The sequence below is a fragment of the Apus apus genome, chromosome 3 (assembly GCF_020740795.1).
Source record: "Apus apus isolate bApuApu2 chromosome 3, bApuApu2.pri.cur, whole genome shotgun sequence".
Lineage (NCBI taxonomy): Eukaryota > Metazoa > Chordata > Aves > Apodiformes > Apodidae > Apus > Apus apus.
In genome coordinates, this window is record NC_067284.1 from 35,397,233 (window position 1) to 35,412,836 (window position 15,604).

The 15,604-nt window shown below is 36.0% G+C and overlaps 1 protein-coding gene across 1 annotated transcript in view; it reads right to left on the minus strand.

Annotated features, from left to right (window-relative positions):
* Positions 1-259: 259 nt before the first annotated feature.
* ENPP3 (ectonucleotide pyrophosphatase/phosphodiesterase 3) overlaps positions 260-15,604 on the minus strand; it is a 44,685-nt gene continuing 29,340 nt past the window's right edge. Inside the window, exons 17-26 of the mRNA XM_051613825.1 lie at positions 14,632-14,698; positions 12,928-13,015; positions 12,004-12,173; positions 11,824-11,875; positions 10,936-11,090; positions 6,392-6,524; positions 5,767-5,844; positions 4,492-4,624; positions 2,687-2,843; positions 260-1,129 (exon numbers count right to left, since the gene is read on the minus strand). Coding sequence (XP_051469785.1) covers positions 956-1,129; positions 2,687-2,843; positions 4,492-4,624; positions 5,767-5,844; positions 6,392-6,524; positions 10,936-11,090; positions 11,824-11,875; positions 12,004-12,173; positions 12,928-13,015; positions 14,632-14,698 — 1,207 coding nt within the window. The 3' untranslated portion in view covers positions 260-955. The remainder of the gene's footprint in view (positions 1,130-2,686; positions 2,844-4,491; positions 4,625-5,766; positions 5,845-6,391; positions 6,525-10,935; positions 11,091-11,823; positions 11,876-12,003; positions 12,174-12,927; positions 13,016-14,631; positions 14,699-15,604) is intronic.

The window sequence follows — 15,604 nt, forward strand, 5'->3', positions numbered from 1 at the left end:
TTTTGATAGAGCAGAATACTAAAGAATCTGGTGAAGGAGGACAGCAAATGAGTTTTTGCTGCTATTTAAGTCTAGTACCTGTTGTGTGTGAGAGCATGGATGAAATTGATTTTCAGAAGCCTGGGCAAACCTCAGAGATATTATTTCATTATGCAGGTACCCAGAGTTATACATAATTCAAACACGAGTGTCTCTGTTCACAAAGGCATATCTACACCAGAATCTGTTTCATAATTGAACTAGAGTACTGGCCTGAAGCTTGTATTGCTGCTGTGTTTGGTGATACAGGGGTTAATTCAAATTTAAATATATCTAGTCACAACAACATCACATAAGTCCAGCTAGTTCTACTTTAAATTGCTAATGTAGACCTAACAAATATTATACCGTTAAGAAGCTCTTTGTTTCTTATCTCTGAAATCAATGTTATTATTCTAGACTAGTTAATTTACATGTCTAAATTATGTATTATGTAGATTCATTGACTAAATTACGGTAGGATTTACTATGCAGTGAACAATCAGTTGTATTCCTAAGTGAGGCAGTTTAGATGAAGTGTCCAATTTAGATGGACAGACTTAGATGCCACAGTGTTACAGGGTGAAATACTCTTCCATGTTTGAGATGATAGTGTCATGATTCAACAGTTCTGAGGTCTCTCTACTATTAAACATGTTCCTTTTGCAGGTTTTTTTCAAACCACTCCTAGTAAAATATTCTCTATTTTGAAAGCCTGGCTCAGCAATGATGATTTAAATTACTTTAGGTAGTTTTTATTCAGTTGGCACAAAACACCTGACCAAAGAACATGAATTTGAAAAAAGAAATTTGCTCCTCTAAGCATGTTTCCCTGTAGAAAAGCTGTAGTCATGTTTCCTATATATTTTAGCAGGGAAAAAAGTTAAATCACTTGATTTTGCTTTCTTCCAAGCACCGACACTTTTTTAACAGACACTCAGTTAACTTCAGTCTCATATACTGGCAAAAAGGTCTTTAGCTGTAAGATCTTGGTGATGGGTTCCTCTCTTTCCTGGTAAAAGTCAAGCCCAGTCAGGAGCTCCACATCCCGAACACGTGCAGAATGAGCCTGAACTCTTTCTTCAACCCATTCGGAAAGTGACTTATTTTCCTGCCAAAACCAAACAAGAACAATGTTTAAACACATAAAAGGTGCTCTGTTGTTTGGTGGTGGTGGTGGTGTTAGACAATAAGCAGTGTTTGAACTGGTTTCACCAACTAAAGGCATCCAGTTGCTAAAACGTCTTCCAGGTTTTCCTAGGCATCTTTGCGGCCCTGCATTTAGGGATCTCATTTACACAGAAGCAAACGGATGTCTCCTCTTCCCACCTCCAAAGTAACAGGAAAACAAAATCATGCTGAAATGGCAAGGATGACTTTTAACTGCAAAGTACAGTTGAGTCATATTTTAAATACACAAGTAAGGATAGTTTCAGTTGCAGTATAAATTAACTGCAGTGCTCAGGCTAGCCAAACAACAGGCACCTGACAACCTGAACAAAGTCTTTACAGCAGCTCAGTCTTGACTGCTGGACAGCAATAACAATTGCTGGAAAGACAGGGAGAACAACAGAAATGTAAACACTAATCAATCAAAAAATGTTATTGCTCAATTCTTAATTTTTGGCTACAAAGTTGTTTTGTGAACGGATGGTAATTTGCTTTTCCATTATCAATATCTGCTTCTGACACAAATGGTTCACTAAATTTACATCCCTGCAAGACATAATGAATATAAAATGCAATGATATTTGGGGTTTGTTGTTAAACTTTAGAAATAGTAGTTATTAATTTCTAAAGTATAAAGACTACAAATTTTTTATTTTGTATATTTAGTCAACTCTCAACTACCAAAAAGATCCCCGGGCAGCTGTGGGTTATCCACACCACAGATGTGGAGACAGTCAAGTTGTTTCTAAGCAGCACAAGCTTGCACCTGTCTGGAGCTGTGAGTTCAAAGTTATAAATAAATTAAATAAACACAATTTTAGTGCTTTGAGGGCCAGTTCAAGTCTGTGCAGCTATACTTGTGTGTGGGGAGACTCCGTAATACACACACTGAGCTAAGGAACCTTTTGCACCCCAGAGTTTATGAAACAGACACTCAGCTGGCTCAACAACACATATTACACTTGGCTAATATATTTTATTTGCTACAACACAGGGGATTTACACTCGCAGTGGTAGCATAGATTTTATTTAACTCAGGTATGAATTTCAACTGCTGAACAATCCATCTAAATGTCTACTGTCTAATTTCTGATAAAGGTGGAACAAAGGACTGAATTAATTCTTCTAACTCACTGGAGGGCATAACACTCTTAAGTCCTCTGATACCCATGGAGTAAGTTTATCCTGCAGCCTTCCACAAAGCTAGCTCATCATCCTGTTGGCTGTGCTGGTCTTCTAAGCCCTTTCCAGGTGACAGCATTTCCAAGTCCTCTTATCAAACCCTCCTTTCTTCTTCTTCCTTGCTTCCTATCAGCTCATTAGATCGAGATACCTCTTCTGGAGCTTCTTACTCCCTTAGTCATTGCTTTAGCTCTCAACTCACTTGGAATTAAGTAATTAAACACTTAGATTTCTAAAGATTCTCCAGATGACTGGATCCCACTGGGATTCAGTTCACAAAGCATGGAAGCATATGGGAGCATAGAACTATACTTACAGCACAGCTTTCAGTGTTGTCAGGTCGATGAGGAATGATAAAAGAAGAAGCATCCAAGGAGCCTGGACAGTTCAGTGGTGTATAGGACTTGTCCTTGCAGCTAGTCAGAACCACAAAGTAATGGGTTGGGACAGGGATTTCTGTATTGCTTACATTCCTACAAAACAAACATTAATTCAGGGATTTATCTATTATTAAAATTACTGATGTAATTAATAATATATAGAACTTAGCTTAGATCTTTCACTACTATATTACTTTATTTTATAATTGAAGTAAATACCTGATGGGGTACACAGCCTCACTATCTGTTTCATAAACAGCCAAACACACGTTAATAAGTCCTTTTGCTACAAGCAATCCCACTGAAACCAACAGGATTCCTTATGTAGTCAACACTCTATTTTGTCCAAAGCCAGAGATCTCTACATCTGGAAGAGGCAGGAGAGAGTTTCATATTTGCCCTTCATCACATTAAGAATTTTAACCAGATGGAACTGAATTGGAGAAGCGTGATGAGAATATTAGCTTCTAATTCCTTGCCAGCAAGAAATGTCAGAATAATGACTTGTGGCTATGAACTTTAGAAACCAGTTTAGGATATGTCTTAGGAAGTGTCTTTGCCTCCATTTTCTGGCTATTCTGTGAATATGGTCACTTTTGTATATAAACTTATGAAGAGCTGAAGGCTTCCCAAATTCACTGTCTGTCTTCAATATTCAACAAAACACCACCCCTGAAATCATTCTGCTGCTTCGTATGGCTGACTAACTATGCTGAATACAACATTTATTCCAAACTGCAGACAACACTGTGTGGTCGACTGGGTATTACAGGATTCTGCTTGGAAGGAAGTTCTAGTCTCTCCTCCCTTCCACCCTCCTACTTCGTGGCAGAGCTGATTTTCCTACTCTCAAACCACTTTTGACAGATGTGGTATTAAGTCTAGTCATGAATAAAACATCTTCAGTGACAGATTCAGCTGTGCAAATTTCCCAGCACTTTTCAACTACATAAATGTTCTTACTGTCAGAAGCCATTTTCCCTATATTTGGAAAAAATTAAAGTTGTTTGTTCTTGTTCTTTTTTTTCCTCTTTCTGTGCTCATTCACTAAACATAAATAATTGGTCTTTATCTTTTATATTTATCTTTTTTATGTAAGTCTCCTCTTATTCCTGTTTCTATACAGACATTAATTGTAAAATGTATTTTATTATGCTACCAGAGCTCATCAAAATGTACAAAGAACTTGTCAGATTCCCAAGTGACTTGTGTGAACCATAGCTGTGCAAAGGTAGCACTCAGGAATGTTACCTGTTACGTTCCCAGTTGCATGATTCAATGAGGGCAAAGACAAAAATCTGATCTTTGATAAAACACATCAGTTTGAGACAACAGGGATAAACAACACACAGATGAGTGAACATAACATGGAAGTGAGAAATTTATGCTTGAACACAACTTCTGGGTATTTAGATGTCACACAGTCTCCCAGTATTTCTGTTGCAGAGGCCCAAAAATCTAGGCATAAGCTTGGGAAGTTACTGGTCTGTATCTGTGCATGTCTACATAAATACACATGTAACTGCAAAGCTTTTTTCTCTTTCCTGGATCTTCAATTACTACAATACTGTATCTGTTTGCAAGAGTATTTGCTGTTGTATGAGTAACAGTGGATGTAGTTTTATAAAGGTAATATTACATTCTCTATGATACTATTTTCTTTCTGAGTAGTAGCTTGTTTCTGTGAAAATACAGTGGGAAATAATCTGGAGTTTGACTTCTGGCTTTTCTGTGTACTTACTGCTTAATTTCATCAAGGGTATCAAAATGGCCATCATAATTGTAATCAAACACTGGTCCACTGATAACATTTACTCCATTCCTTTCTCTAGCATACTCCTGAAGAAGCACATTATGGAAATAATCCCATATCTCTGTCATTAAAAGAAAATATAAGCATATTTAATGTAAGCTTGAAGTTATTTCACCACTAAAGAAAATAACATAGAACATTCACTATAAATGAATAATAAAAACTTCCAAACTCAACTGCCTGTAAAATCAATTCTTGTTTGACAAAATCTGAGTTTTGTCAGAAAGGACATATTCTCACTCACCATTCAAAGAGGCATGGTAAATGTTATTACAGCTCTGCAAGGTCCATTGTACTGCTGGAGACAGTGTGTTCAATCTGAAGCTGAAACTACAATTCTAGAGCTGAGCAGTCATTCATTTCTGGCCTATCTGCTAGCACCTGCAACTGCCAATTAGCAGGAATTAAGACAATGGTTTTCTAAGAGGAATATTTACCACCTGAGAGGTAATCTAACTTTATGGAACTCATGTCAAACACCTCTAGGCAATTTGTCTTATTTCACAGATGTAATTTGAGAAAACACAATTTGTAGGATATAAACCAGTGAGATTGTTTGAATATTCACAGCTACCATGGCAAAATAACCAGATGGGTTTTGAGGATTGAAGACATCCCCTACTGATGTACATCTTGCTTATGGATTTTTTCATAACATCTTTGATTTACTTGGAAGATTAAAGCCAATTAGGTTTTCTGGATCTGTTTTTCATATGACATGAGTGAATTAATAAATGAAGTCTGAAGGTAATGAAAATCACTGCTTTTCCTCCAGCTTTCTGCTGGATGGAACAGGCACTGTAACAGGGCACTGCTTGCAAACTTTGCAAAAGGATAGAAATAGTGCCATTTTCATTCACCTTGAGCATTTCCCCAGGGGAATATTATGATGAGAGTTTCACAGTTAGCATTTTGTGTTAGGACAGCACTCAGGAGAGGAAGAGAAAATTCAGAAGTAAAGAGGTACACCTAAGCAGAGGTCAGACAGGAATATAAAAAAACTAAACTTAAAAAATCAACTCACATCACTGAATTTTAAAATTTCACCCATCTACTTTTCAAAAGTTGAAAATATATTTGCAAAAGATATGGATATACTGCAGGCCATGCATTAATGTTGTTAAGTCCTTGTCATATCTTTATCAAATCCAGAACAATAATTACAGAAAATTAATCAAAATTAATCAAAACTTTGCAACCTACCTTTGAAAGCTCTATACATGGGAAGAATATTGCTGGTGAGTAAGGCATCATACTGCTCAACAGCAGATGAACTGAAGTCTATAAAAAGAACAAAGTGTAAATTAATGAAACACTACACAGAGATTAATTTGATTCTTATGTCACTACAATTGCAGGTATATTAAATGCAGTTATGTTTTACACTGGAGGATTAGTGTATAATCCTATTGCAAACTTATCTACAAATTTATTTGTTCAATCTGTTCAATAAACTAATTACCAAATTTTACAATAGAAAATAAAAATTCATACAGAGGATGGGGGACAGCTCTTCACTCCAACCTGTTACATATTTCGAACCAGTTTTCTTCACACTCAAGTTGTTCCCTTTTTTTCTTTTTTTTTTCTTCTTTTTTAATTTTTTTAAATTTTTTTTCTTCTTTTTTTTTAATTAAATATTCTAAACTGAAAATTTTTAGATACAAGTCATGCTTTTGGTCAGTCTACAGACACTGGAAACCTTTTTCTGCCCAACATGATGACCCAAAGAAGTTTGTTTTGGTGTTTGGGTATATGTTTAAACATAAACCCACATCCAGCTGATTAAGACTTTCTAAGCTCTGGCTATAAAAAGAACCGTGCTCACTGGGAGGATAGAGGAAACTGCGGGTGAAGGTCAGCCCTTCTGGGTAGTTGGAACACTTTTGGCTCTGAGCAACAGGGATTCTAACATCAGCCCGCAGACAGTCTGAAAGAGTGGGAAGAAGAGATGTGTTTTCCTGTGAAAAGGGAAAAAAACAACAACAGTATTACACCCACAGCTGTGGCTAACCCATTGCTTTGTATGGTTTTAACTTTCTAGAACAGACTTCATTGAATCTTCTCTTTTCATAGTGAATCAGGTCAATGTAAGTAATGGACACTGATGCTTTCTGCCTAATGTTTTTCCTCTAATTCTGTTTTTAAGTGATTCAGGGAAATCCTTATGCAGCATGTAAAATTGTAGTAGCAAAATAAGGTTATGCCTTAGGCAAAAACAGGTGACAAGCTTGACTCATTTGTCACTTTTACATATTTCTGGAAACATAAACTTGATGTCACATCCTCCTGGAAAGCAGCTAGTATATAAAGATGACACTATCACCTCAGCTTAGCATCTGAGGAAGCCGTTACCATAATAAGAGTTTGTGTTGCTCAAGAGCTAAAGTTAAATAAATTCATAGAAAACTCAGTACATATTGCTGGCTAGCTTCACTATCTTCAGCTGAGAAATGTTAACATGCACACTAGCTAAGATCTGGCCAAAACTGATCCTGATGAGTGCAGTTATTTATATAACCTTAACTTTTTTTCCCCTATAACCTTTTCTGTAACCTTTATCATAATTTTATGATAGCATTAACAAAAACATCAGAATATATTTTTCTGTGTTTAACTGCTTTTTGTTTTTCATACTCATTTACATGTAATTTATTTCCATTTTGGTAACAATGGAACATATTTATTTTCTTTATACATTTATACACAGCAGTTAAACATCTAAATTGATCTTCATTACATTGTTTACTTCGATTGACTAAAACCAAGCAGAAATAAAGGACTTCAATGTTCTTCTTGTACCTCTTTGTACTCCTTGATTTAATTTATTGACTTACTTTTATTACAGTTCTTGTAGATGCCCATATTATGGTCAAGTTGTGTAATAATGAAAATTGTATATATCATGTGGAATGAAATATGAAAGACAAAAGACTGCCTTTGCCACCTGGGTAGATAAACTGTCATTGTCCAGCAAATGTAAAACCCGATACAAAAGTGACATCCAATTAATTTGAGAAATTTGTCCTTTTGAGTTTCCAAAGCAATAAGGCAGTGTTAATGGATCAGGGTTACTGAAGAAACCAGTATTTTAAACTAACTAATAGAACTGTGATATTCAAAAAGGGCTTCAAATTCTGTGTGGTCTCTGAAAAGAAACTTGAGTCAAAGTAACAAAGGTCAGACAGAGTAAACATGCCAAAGACTACCCTGAGGAGAACTTCATTCTTCTCACTAAACGCAGTGATCACAGATGACATTTTCCAAATACAGCAAGGAATCTACTTCTGACCTATATCATGAACCTAGGTTATTAATAGTATTCACATTTTCTCCAACCAGAAGCAATGAGGACACCACTCAACTCTCTTCTCATTATTTGACTTTTTTTGAAGCTAATTGTATAAGCTATGAGCTCAAATCCAAGTGCGAAGGCAGGAGGACATTGTTTTAAAGCTATCTGTCACAAATGTAATACCTCATGTAACATGCATTTTCACAAACATTCCCATACATTTAGAAGGGGAAGGTTGCCTGTGGCTGTTTCCACTGGGAATCACAGGAGAAAATTCTCCATCTGAAGAAATGAGAATTCATAATGTACTCATGGACTCTCAAAACACTGAAAAAGCAACCATTCAATAATATTTCAGCTTGATTTTTCAAGTATCTACAAGTTAGCAAGAAAAAGGTATCAAACGCTGTTGAGAGATCAGAAAGGCTACATCTGCATCACCTTTTTAGTACAATGAGATCAACAATTAATGCATACCCAAACTGCAAGCAGTACTGCTAATTCTCTGTGAACTAACACGCTCACTCTGCTACAACCCATCTTCATTTTTTTCCTCAAAATAGAAGAATAAGCTATTTTTATCAGACCATCTATAAATAAGAAAAGAATGATGATCAAAGAAGCTGTTGAAAGTGTTCATTTATTAAGAAATGAGATGACAGCAATAGCCACCATCTCACAACTGCAGAATCAGAAAAAAAACCCTCATCAGGAATGCAACAGCTTTAACCATTTGGCTCCTAGTCTTTCAGGTCAAAGAACCACAATGTATTCTGAAGAAAACAGCTGCAACTTAAAAATGGCTTTGCCTGTCACACCATGCAATACCTTCTCAGATGCAGGTTATTGTCTTTTGACTAGCTAGTAGTTCATGTGAAGAAGCAAGAGCAATTTGCATCTGCACTACATGGCAGACTTTAAGCATCTGCTGTGGTCTGTCATGTCAACTTCATCCACCTCCAGGAACCTTTTTTCAGTAGTCAAGAAGAAAAAATACTAAACCACAAAAAACAGAACTCCCATAATCCCCAGTAAGATGAGCTTTAGTTCCAAAAATCCCAGAGGTTTATACAGGTCTCATCCCACTGCAGGACAGATTAAGGTTGTTATGTATTTTTATAGTAAACTTTAGTGATTCTACATAGCAAAACTGTTTCAATTCCACAGGTGTCTGCAAGCAGGTGGAGGAAATCTGCCTGCCTTCCTGGCAGAAGAGTATAAAACCTCAGGAAAATAAATTACCTTTGATCTTAAATTTTCCTTTGACTAAGAAAACTAAGTAACCAAAATTCTATCTGACATTGTTTATTTAAGATCTGTAACTATATATTATTCATAATATCCCTGCTCCTGATAGCACATGCAGGTGCATTAATACTGTGCAGGCTTAATCAGCCAGCCCAGTTTCAAAACTTCCAAATCACACAAAACCAGTAAAACTCCAGCTTACATAATCTATTTTACTGTTTCAGCTCTTATTTATAACTACCTAACGTCAAGAAATGCCTCGACTTGCAAATTGTGTGAATCGCTGCACAGGCTTTAGCCACAACATAAATAACCAAGGATGCAATAAAAATTCTGTGGAAAATGCCATTTTCTGTCATTCCCAAATATTGTAGCCAAAGCTTACAGTTAAAGGCATTAGCTCCATCCCTTTGTCCTTCCACTGTTGTTATAATCAATAAAGCTTTTTTCTCTTGATTACCACATGTTGTGATAAAAAAACATTCTATCAACTAACTTACTGTATCAGGTAAGTCAGTGAGTGAGCCTCTACACTTATAGCCTTTCACCTTTGTGTCTTTGAGAGTACTACAGAGGAAATTCATTCCTTTCTACTTTATCCATAGAAAGCATACATTATTGCATTAGAGTCTGCTGCAAATTATACCTCCAAAACCATCAGTTATTCTCTGCTTCCCACAGTGTTGCATAAACCACTGCAAAAAATTCCCATAAATATGCGTTTCTGTGGATTTAGATGATATATTGGGCTACTACTTTCTTTACAGACTTCTTTTCCAACTGAGAATTTGGGTTTCAACAAAGGAAAATGTCTGAAAAGCTATTTGCCCTTTTTCAAGCTTCTTGCTGCTGGTGCTGAAATCTGGTGTGACTTTTAAATCCTTTCAAAGCAAAATCAGAAAAAGCCTGCCCACAATTAACTGGTTTTCATTAGGGTAATGCACTGTCCTAGTAAGCTATAAGAGCAGATCATCAAATATGATGAAGTAAAAATAAACTTTCTTGAAACTTACAAGCCTTCTTTGGGTTGCATTTGTGATCCTTCACCCAGATTATGAAAAATGTATAGAAAGTATAGGGCAAAACTGTCTGAAATACTAATATTCTAGCAGGATATATTTCATTAAAATAATTTCCCCACGTTTGTACTGATAAAATAAGATCATGCAGACTTCAATGACTTATCTTCAGACAGGAACATTAGTATAAGGTTATTTCCTCAGAGCAATTAATTAAGCCTGTGAATGTCCACTAGTTTGCGGACCCTGCAAACACAAACAGTTTATTCTAGAGCCACATACCCTTGAACCTCAGAGGTCCTCTCAGCTATAATTAAACTTGTCAGTAATTACATAATGTAATAGAGAGCAAAAACAGAACATATAGAAATATGTATTAGTACAAACTGTCTTGCAGAGTTGCACAAAGGCCTGTTAATAGCAAGAAGACCATGATATTCATAGGAAAGCTTAAAAGCTTCCTATTTTGGAAATCACAGCCTGCTTTTCCTCGAGAATCAACAGACAAATTGAAACACCGCTGACAACTTATCCCCTTTACAGAATAGGCTTAACAGATCCAGCTTACCAGCAGCTTTACTCTTTCATAACTTTTGTGTCCCTGGCAGATGGCCTTCCCACTTGTTAAAGAAAAATATTATAAGACAGTTTAAACTTAAAAGATATCAAAGACCTGTTTTTTCTCTCTCACATAACAGCCTTAGTCATATGGTATCAACCAGTCCTTAACCAGCATTCCTGATGAATGGATCACATGTTCAATCTATTATATTACAAATTTATGAATAGTACAGATATTTGATAACTTACAGACTTGTTCACAGTGTATGCAGTCCACAGTGGCATACTGATATTGTAGCTGTATCCACTCACATACTGATGATGCGAGAGGAGGCAGTAGACATTTTCCTTCTGAAGAACTCTGGGTCTCCCATATGGCAGATGATAGGAGTTTGCCTTCTTTACTAGAATTTAAGCAATAATTATTGATTCATTCTTCTATAACATTTTGGATGGGTCAAAGGTTTAAGAGAGCAGAAAAAAATGTAAAATAAAACATTAATAAATAGAAATAAAACTAACAGTAAACAAGGATGTATGTTTCTTTAAATTGTTAGCTTCTGAGTGGAATAAAAAATGTAGAAAATGGTTTTTATGTCATGTTTAACATATGAAAGTTAATGTAATATAGCACACTTGGAAATTCTAGTTTCTTTGCAATTTCATACCAATATAAATCTTTTAAACTTGTCTTGCCAGTGAATTGAAATTTATGCCTTATTTGGCTAGGAAGCATTAGAAAAAAGCACACAGAAATATCTATGGGAATTTTTATTCAGAGAAAGGAAAAATTATGGCTATAAGGTGGGGAACAATAGTTATGGCATACAGCCTGGAAGCGTTCAGCCTTTCTCCAAACACCATTGAAACCTGTGTGATTTTTTCCAAGATTTTAATGGGATTCAGATCTGGTTCCTACACATGGATGTTGCTGTAACAGTATCAATCAGCATTTTTTTTAATAAATGCAAAGAAAAAAGAAGAAAAAAAAAAAAGTTGTGGTTCAACTTGGCTTTCCTGCTTCACTTCAAATTGCAATTAACATTTACAAAATTCTCACTGAAACCAGTAATAAAAAATCTAAACCAGGCATAGATATAAAAATATTGCTGTCCTTTTTAATTTCTTGCTACTTACTTTCTTCTTCAGTGAGTTTTAACTTCTCATTTAGTCTTGAAGCATCTTTTATCTGCAAATTACAGGAGAATCATTGAGAATTAACCCAGAGTTTAGGGAAAAAAAAAAAAAAAAAAAAAGCAAAGGAAACAGAACACACTTGATAAAGATAATTAAAAGATTCCAGAAGCCCCTACTTACATGCTCGCATGTGCATCCTAGTTCATCTCTGGGAGTCAGATGGGAAACTGGACATAAAGAAGGAGGTGATTCTTCTTTTGCATGTGAAGGACTGTAAAACGGTTTTTTTAAGAGGTGATTCAAGCTGCCATGTGTTCCATTGTTTGGTGCTGGTGTAATATGCAGCAAATCTGTTGAAACATTTGAAATTCATAAACATATTCTGAAGCTATTTTAGGACTGAAACGGCATTTAAAAAAACAATTATCTTTCCAATTCTACATATTTCCTGTGCATTCACTCTAAATACAGAAGAAATAGCTTGTTCACTTACCTTGCAATTTTCTAGGTATGAAGGTTCATTGCAACATTCCACCGCATCAAGATTTGGTAATTATGTGTTTGAGTGCTGTTGATACAGTTGTATACTTCACCTTAACATTCATAAGATTAGATGATTTAATGCCAAGTGTGAAGGTGATTGCAAAAGCATCACATTGTGAAGCATACTAGCCTATTGCATTTTTGTGTGATGTCTTAACCCATATTTTTGAGGAATATACTTCCTAATTGCACACTGCTGGGATTGCAATGGCCCATCTTAAGTTACAGGCAAGAGCAGTAACTCTCTACAAGATTCCTTATGCCAAAATTCTTCCACAGGCACCATTTCAACAGCAAGCTAATATGGCAGGAGAGATTCTCTCTGATTCTTTAGTGGACTCTTCCAAACAGAAACAACCTTCAAAGCAGACTTATTTCTGGAAGTTATTTTTTAGCACTGTACAGAATGCAAAAAAGCATGGCTTCAGTGTTTTGTGTGAAAAAACTAGCTTCTGAATTAATTAACTGAATTTTTAATTGCTCTTCTTTTAGCTCTTACAACACTGGTATTAGAAAATACAGTTGTTTTATGATCTAAAGTACTGGGTTGTTTCTACTCACCACACAAAAGGTTGTAAACTTCAATGTTTTCAAAAGCATCCACTTCTGTTTTCTCTTTGAAGCTTGGGCCATAGGCTAAGAATATAGCCTAGATTGTAATAAAACAAAAACTGTTATCTAGAGACATGCAAATTCAAAATCAGTATACTTGCATTTTACAGAAACAGGGACACTGAAACAAAATACAGTCTTTTCACAGTCCTAGAAGTTACAGTGTAAGATTGTTCTGGCAAAGAAGGCAAATTTTGCGAAGAAAAATGCAAAATGTTAATTCATTTCTCAGGATACTTTCATCTATAAAATTAATTCAGGGGTGGGTGGTTCTGTAATATTTTGATGCATATTTACAAAAAATGTTGTTTACTGTTTCAAATTCACACCTTTTTATGTTTTCATTACAACTGTCAGTAACAATGCCATTTGAACAAATGCAGAGTTAGGACACTCACAGATCCTATCTAACAGCTAATACTGAGCCAAAAATATAAGCACTGTGGGGGAGATGGGGTTTGTTTGTTTGTTTTAATACACGTTGCATTCTCAAAAGACTTTGGGTCCTTTAAGAGCCTATTGCCATGGCTAAAGCAAGGAGCAGGGAACTGGGGAGACCCATCCCAAGCTCAGCAGAGACCTGTATCAGTACCACCAATTGTGCAATGTAGTGCTAAGGTGGACCTTGCTGGGGCCTGCAAGCATTGTAGCAGAACATATACTATTTACAGTCTTACAGTAGTTTCTACTACTTTATAGGTCTCCTGAGCTGCCTGCCATAAGATGCAGGAAATATGATTAAACCAGACAATTCTCTGTTCTAAAATAATATCCTCATGTTCCCATAATAGAAAAGGAACTCTTAATTTATTTTAAAAAGACAACTTTAACACATTTTGCTTCTTTATAAAGAAAAAAAAAATTCCTCAGACACTGTGCCACCAGCAAAAGGTTATCTGTGATTAAGATATCCATGTTAACCAGAAATTACCTTCTTTTTCCATGCAAACATTCAGCACCATTCTGATCAGTGTGTTGACATATGGTTTTAATATAGTTGTGAAGATCTGGAAGAATCTGAGTCTTAGGCACAGAGTATGGGACTAGGAGTGGCATGCTTGACCTCACTTAAAGGTTCACATCACAGAAAGTACATGAAAAAACAAAAAGTTCAAGACCTCAAAATATTTTTGCTATAACCAGAAGTGAAAATGAGATGAAACTGCAATACAGGCTATACTAATATACAGGTTTTACTAAAGACTTTTTTTGCTCTGATGATAAGATTAAGCCTTGTAAGATAAGCATGGACAATGAAATTCAGTTTATTTGAGCATACAGGTTTTCAGATGACTAACTGAACTCCCAGAGCCTATGGAGATGTTTTAGTCAGTGCCTCAGCAGAAGAGTGAAAGAATGAATGAATTCAGTGTCCCACAACTACACATGGTATGCTTGGTTTACTGTAGTCTATCCAGCTCCATGGAGCTAAGGTGAGCCCAGAGAAGTTTTACTACAGGATCCCAAGGAAGCGGGCCTTGGACACATTGATGAAGGCAACACGAATATGTGGATCCAGCATGTGTTCACATTTTACATGTCTGGGTGACACAGAAGAAAAAACTATCATATATTCTATAGTCCACTGGTTCACCTAGCACATCATGACTGTCAATATAAGAAGGTGCAAGACTTGAACAGAAATCATCTTACCTCCATACTTTTAAATTCGTTGTTATAGCCATGGTTACCCCCTCCACAAGATGTGTAATTTTGATTTCTAAGAAGGAATCATCATATCACGTAAATAGTAATGTTACAAAAAGAACAAGTTCATATCAGTAATTCTGAATTACTCACTCAGGGTGAAGGAAAGTTGTGGATGGGTGTGTGGGAGTTATAGGATTAATAACATGTCAGAATAATCTGACTTATAATGACTAATATTGTTTCAGTTTACCCGTTGCTGAGATACATGGAAAGATAAAGAGACAGTCATCACAGTCGTTAAGAACATGTATCCTCTTTTCAAGGGCACAAGAATATTTGAGCACAGTTTAAAAAAGGGTGAATATGGAATTTTTCAGTGGGCATTTCTTTTTCTATGTCCAGGACAATTATTTGGTTGCAGTAAAACAAATAATCAAGTCATATACGGATTGGGCATTTTCAGCAGTTTGAGTAGCCTTGAAATTCCAATTTGGCTCAGGCTTTTCCTATTGCAATACCGTAGCTCAGTAAATACAGGCTTTGCACTGAGTTTTCAAAGCCTCAAGACTAAGACGCGTCTGAACTGCTCTTGACTTGCTCAGAGCTATTTTTTACTGCTTAGCTCTTACAGCAACTTTTTGTCATGACAAAGTGGTTATGTCTAATTTGTTATCTGCTTATCTTTGTATGGCAAAGACACAATTTTTATAGACATGTCAATAACAATCAGTTATTCTGTGTAGAATGCAGAACCCAAGGCTAGAAACAGCTAACCAATGGTCAGTTAAAGAAATGCAGGCCTAGAATTGTGCAAAAACAGACTAAATATAAGAAAGAGAATAAAGAGCAAATACCTAACCCATGTAGAATGTGCCATATCTAGTGAACTGAGATGTAATGCTAACTCGCAGGCCAGTGAAGAGAGAGCAAGCTGTAGTGTTCACATCCATCCAGGAAGGACTCCATGCAGGTCACA